The 6504-nt window shown below is 38.2% G+C and overlaps 1 protein-coding gene across 1 annotated transcript; it reads right to left on the bottom strand.

Annotated features, from left to right (window-relative positions):
* Window positions 1-5100: 5100 nt before the first annotated feature.
* LOC131062635 (uncharacterized) lies at window positions 5101-5781 on the bottom strand. The gene has a single exon (XM_057996340.1). It carries the CDS (start codon window positions 5779-5781, stop codon window positions 5101-5103), a length of 681 nt encoding a protein of 226 aa, XP_057852323.1.
* Between the last annotated feature and the right edge of the window lie 723 nt (window positions 5782-6504).

Below are 6504 nucleotides of genomic sequence, written 5' to 3'. Positions count from 1 at the left end.
AAGCTTGTCTATTGAATATGGAATGCTAATGACAGATTGAAGCAACTCAAGCAAGGGCCACTTGAGGAATTGTGATTCCATCATTGTTTATATTCATAGTAGTTTACATTTTTATTCATTATCATTTACTATTAGTCATCAATTGTTTAAGATAGGTTTGGTTTAAGCATATTTAATTTCACTAGTTTTAGAACAGTCAGCCTATAGCCACTATTGTTGCAAATAACTAGTCTTCCTGCAACCACTGTTGTTGCAAATAACTAGTCTTCCTGCAGCCATTGTTGTGTAGTTAGTTTTATTTCGAGCATTGTCATGTTTTCAATTCAGTTTATTATTATTATTTTATTTGCTATACACAACTAAAATAACAATTTAGAAGGCTTCCATAGTGCATATACAATGCTGTCTCATTTCAAGTTCACATCCTTGGGTTGATAATTAAATGTAGCTTCTAGGTCATGAAGGGTTGCTTAGTGTGGATAAAAATCCCTAAGTTGTGAATTAGTATTCCAACCTCAATTGCAATTAAAAAGCTCAAAAACACTCTTTCCCTACATGTGTCCATTATCCATATGCCTTGATTTATCGATTGTACCTCTGGATGTTGATTTCTTTGATTTAGCCATGAGATGTATTTTGATGTTGTACTCTTATGTTGAAGTCTTGTGGAGTCATGTTATATCCTGTGGTTGTTAGGTGTCAGCTCAGGTATTGGGTGTGAGTTGGAATCTTATGTCATCTCCCAACACAGGGGGTTGTTCCTTTTGGTTCCACATGGTTGGGTGGTTTGATGCCTTCTTCCGTTCAGATATTGCTCTTCTTGGATGTTATCTTGCATGGATTGGATTCTTGAATTCTTCCTCATGTGAATATTCTTTGGAGCTGATTTCTATGCACTTGGAAAAAGAAACATTGTGTTGTGATTCTTTGTATTTGTAAAAGAGATTATGTGCTCTTATGTTATGTATCTTCATATGGATGTTGATGTAATTGAGAAGGGGATTATGTAATAGTTTTTAATTACAGAAAAAATAGGTTTTGAAGGGACCCGAAGCCCTTTACATCAAAATTACAAAAGATATACCAATTAACACCCATAACAAAATAAATCCATCAGACAAAAACCCACAGGGTTAAGAGACAACAAATAAAAACATAAAAGACTACCCAACCCACCTAGACAGCAAAAAGCCAGCAAACTGCCAGCATAGACAAAACAACAGAAACAGAAAATCAACCTAATTTCTTGAAGTCTTAGTAACATCATCTTCTAGCCGATGCTTCTTCTTGGCAGCATACTTAAGATCTAGAATGTCCTGGGGTACTTCAATGAATCTCTTTTTCAAGCTCGCACAAGTTCATTTACCTAGAGGACCCGACTCCTCAGTACCATCAGCCATCTCCTTGTCCACATCCACAACAGTCCTTTCCATATGAAATTTCTCCACTTTGCTAATCATGGTGGACATAGTCTTAGTATATTCCTTAACAATATTATGACTGCTTTCCATAATGCCACAGAGGGTAGCCTCCAATTTAGAAATCTTAGCCTCAACATCCACACATTTTTTAATCATAAATCTCTTTAATCTTTGGGTGGCTTCCATGTTTTTGGCCATAGAATCAGCCATAACTTTCTTTTCGCTCTTAGTATAGAGAGAACCCACCGAAGCCCCCTAAATCACCTCCTTACCAGTACTAATAGGATGAGCAATATCAACAACTTGCAACTTGTCCCCAACACTCACATTAGCCTGCACAACTTCCATTTTGGAAGAGAAAGACCACTGACTCAAAAAACACCTGCTTGAATCATCGGAAAACCTCCAGAGAGTTGTTCTTGGCAATATTCAACACATCAAACGAGATCTCCTTTTTAGGATGAAATTCCTATGAAACAAAATCCACCAACTCCTGAGAGTTGTGTTACGAACCATGGGAGGAAAAAGACACCTCAATATGTTGTGTGTGAACTGGGGAGTCCTGCTCACGAGAGCTATCCGAAACCACCAAGGTGGTCTTTTGAGCTTTCTCCTTGGTCATTTACTCAAACCCTCTCAACCAACATTAGGGGACCCCTTACTAACACCCGAGGTAACCAACTTAAGCCTAGTTTTAGCCCTTTTGTTGGGATGGGGGGAGAAATCCCCATCATTACTATCAGTATCCCAACCCTCCGACTCTAAATCCTCACTATCATCAATCTCTTCCGTATAAATGGGAGGGGGCTTGCTAGGGTTCTCAAAAGCTCTGACCTTCAAGTGCTCATAGATAAGAGATATTAATCCTTGGTGCAAAACCAGATTAACATGGGGATTCTCCTTAGAATCTGAAATACTAGCGCTCAAAGAAGACAACAAATAGAATGGAAAAGAAATTTTCTCCTTGTGGTGAAAATGGTTAAGGAGCACAAAATGATACCCGTAGATTTTAGTAAATCTATCATCCAAAGTGAAGAATTCTATAATCACCCTCAAGAGCCCCCTCCAAATAGGCTCAATCTGATGTGGTTTGAAATGGGTCTTCTTCACCTTAACCAAGCCCTCATGCTTCTTGTCTTTCTTGGGGAACTTCTTCACAACAACATCAAAGATCTTTCTATCTCTATAAAATTTTATCCCCTCCATATACATACCTATCACTTCAGCTATAAACCCTTCATCAATATCTATAACCCTATCGAACAAGCTCACCCTACCATTCTTCCACCCCTTCACAAACTGCCTAGTAATACTCTGGTTGTGCCCATGTAACTTTTCTAGGAATGGTGTCACACCCCCTTGTTGCATCTTGTGCCAAATGGTAGGGTTTTGCTTCTAGTTGGCACAATTAGCTGACTCCACTCTACGCCTCTTACCCCCCATAGCTTCAATTATTGATAAAGAAAAAATGCTCTTCGCAGAAACAAAGTCGGTCACAAAAAATTAGCAACAACTTCCAAACAAGAAACACCCATAAAACGTGCGAGGTCTGAAGGTAATAATTATAAGTAAAGGCATTTAGACCGAAAACAAGCCAAAAACTGATGGCAAGATTAATTACTTTCATGATCAAATTTAGTAGGAATCCCATCAAATATGCCATGTGTCTAATCGAGCATAAGAAAGGACCTGACCTCAGCCTCCAGGGTGTCTTCCTTAAACCAAGTCTTTTCTTGAGTGAAGCCTAACCCCCATATTGGCAATATAATCCGCTACAAAATTTTCTTCCCTATATTCATGGGAAATGTAAGACTCACCAAAAGTTTTAATTATATCAATAGAGGCCTTAATGATATTATCTATAGTCCAATAAGGCTTACTTCTCCCTCTTAGGCACTAAATAATATTATTTGAGTCACCCTCAATCCACACCTTCGTACATTGTAATTGTTTATCAATTTTCAACGTTTGGAAGGCTCACATGGCTTCAACAAGGTGGTTGGTCTGGGTACCCATGGGGAGTTCCACCACTGCAATACACCTACCATGCTCATCCCTTATCACTCTCGCACACCCAACCGACCCAATCAAAGTTAATCTTTACCCATCTTGAAGGAGGAAAGCTCCAGACACAACCATCTCTAATCTTCTTCACTTGTATTCCAAATCTAGACATATCAAAAACAACCTCCACTCCTTCGAGAGAGCAATATCATAATCACTTCCCGTGATAGAAGAAAATGAAGAAACAACACTCAACACCAAATTAATATTCTTAGAAATGGCCCTACAAATTTTTTCAGCAACCACATCAGGGGGAAGAGAAGAATCCTTGAAAATATGATTATTCCTCTCCTTCCACATCCCCCAAGAGACACGAGGGAAAATAAAAGACCACAACACCTTTAAAGTAGAATTAGAAGAAGGACACAACCACTTCTTAAAAAAATCCAAAACATTATGAGGGAAGACCCAACACAGGTTCCACTTCTGAAAGAACTTGTTTCATATATCAAAAGAAAAAGAACATTGGAGAACAATATGGGAAACTGATTCCTCCTCCTACAAGCATAGAAAACATCTATTGGAGAGAAAAAAAAACCATTCTACAAAGATTATCAGTAGTCAGCCACAAAAACACCAAATGTAGCTTTACAATCCTCCATAAAAGGAGCAAAATCAGGATTATCACATAAAGGGCCAAGAGAGAGCCACGAGTCTTCCTAGAATCTAACAGTCTTACCATTTCCAACCTTCCAAGTCCCTCCCATTAGAGCCACCTTTCTTTCCTTGAGCTCACTATTCTAAAGGAAAGAGCCCAAAGGGAGAGTTTCCGCTTGCTGCACTAGATCGAGTTTCATTCTCGATTATCTTCAAAAATCCTCCATATCTTCTTAGCCAAGAGGTCTTTATTAAAGGATTGGATACTTAAAATACCCAAACCCCCTTGTAATAGGTTTGCAAACATTCTCCCATGCAAGAAAAGGCATGCGCTTTTTATTCTCCACCCTAGACTAGAGGAAATGCATTTGAAACCTTTCAATAACTTCAGCAAATTTGGAAGGAATTTTAAAAAGACTTAAAGCATAAACTGGGAGATTTTGAAGAGTAGACTTTAGAAGTTGTAATTTCCCAACCTGGCTCAAAAAAGCACCTTTCCAACCCGCCAAATTTTTATTGAATCTATCAATCAAGGACAACCAAAAGGAATCAGGTGGTTTTAGACATAGGGGAAGGCCAAGATAGGTAGAAGGAAAAGAACCAATATCACAACCAAGAATGTCTGCAATCCTTCTCTCCCTGAATATAGGAGTATTGAAAAAGAAAAGGGAACTCTTATTCCAATTAATCATTTGACTAGAAGCCTTACCATAAAGATTAAGAGCATTCTTCAAAGTTATTGCTTTCTTTATAGTATAATTCCCCAAAAGGATATTATCATCAATGAACTGCTAGTGGGAGCACACAAGATTAGATGAAGAAGGCTTCAAACTCTGAAAGGAACCTTCTGAAACTAGTTTCAACAAGTATCTACCAAGAACTTCCACCATTATGGTGAAGAGGATCGAAGATATCGGATCCCCCTATCTTAAATCTCTATAGGACTTGAAGAATCAAGAAGCGGAACCATTAATAAGGACAACAAAGGAGGGTGTAGAGACCAGTTGCCAAATAAGCCTTATAACTCTGCCACAAAACCCAAAAGCATGAAGAATTCTAGAAAAAAAGACCAATCAACTCGATCATAAGCCTTATATAAATCCAACTTAATAAGAAATCCCTCTTTACAAGATACCTCGATGGAGTGGATGTTCTCATGCACCGTGATGATAGAATCAATAATCTGCCTTCCGAGGAAAAAGTCATTTAGTTGTGGGGAAATGATAGCAGGCAAAACAGACAGAAGTCTCAAAGTGAGAACCTTTGAAATAATCTTGTAAAAAGAGTTACAGAGGTTAATAGGGTGAAAGCAATCCATAGGCTTAGCCCCAATGGACTTAGGGACTAGAACAATAAAAGTAGAATTAAGCTCCTTTATCAAATTCCTGGCCCACAAATACTCTTTCACCCCATCAGAAACATCCTTCTCCACAATATGCCAAAATTTTTGGAAAAAAAACATCAAAAAGCCATTCGGCCCTGAGGCTTTATTACCTTTGAAGGAAAAAACAACAACTTTAATTTGATCCTTAGAAGGAATAGAAATCAAAAACTTATTCTGCTCCTCACTCAAAATAGAGGGAATGGCTTCTAAAAGAGAATTCTGAGCTTCAACGTCCAAATTATCTTCAGTTGAAAGAACAGAGGCAAAAAAACTAGAAGCTTCCCCACAAATTTCATCATCTTTGAAAAGAGTCATATCACCCACAACTAGCTTAGAAATCCTATTGGCCGCTTAATGTTTAAGGGAAGTCAAATGGAAAAATCTAGTATTTCTATCCCCAGCAGACAACCATAATGCCCTTGATCTTTTCTTCCAAAAGACCTCTTCCCTCGCAATAATCTCATGGTATTTCTTCATAATATCATTCTCCCTTTCCAAAGAACCAGAAGAATAACCTTTAGCCTTAATCTTGTCCTGTATTTCTTTAAGCTCACACTGAATAGCAGATTTAGAAGCAAAAAGGTTACCAAACACATCTTTATTCCTTCTTCTAATATTGTCTTTTACAAATCTGATTTTTTTGGCAACCTTGAACATAGCAGAACCATCCACCGCAATATTCCACCACTGCTTAATACTATCTTCCAGTGATGGATGAGACAACCACATCTTTTCAAATGTGAAGGGGAAGTTTCTCTTACCATCAATAACATCAACAAAAAAAGAAATGGGGAAGTGATTAGAGCCAACCCTGGGGAGGGCCGTAAGAGAGCGGACATACTTCACCAGCCAATTATTAGAGATAAGAGTTCGGTCCAGATGCACTTGGATCAAATCATCACCCTCTCTCCTATTGGTCTAGGCAAAAGAGGTGTGCTAAAGATCAACATCATGTGAAGAATTAGCATCAATAAAATACATCAAGTCCAACCGACTATCCACTTGAATTTAAGAGCCTGCAAATTTTTCCGAATTGTA

Source organism: Cryptomeria japonica, chromosome 8 (genome assembly GCF_030272615.1).
Source record: "Cryptomeria japonica chromosome 8, Sugi_1.0, whole genome shotgun sequence".
NCBI lineage: Eukaryota > Viridiplantae > Streptophyta > Pinopsida > Cupressales > Cupressaceae > Cryptomeria > Cryptomeria japonica.
The sequence above is the reverse complement of the archived record's forward strand: the minus strand, read 5'-3'. Positions and strand labels throughout refer to the sequence as shown.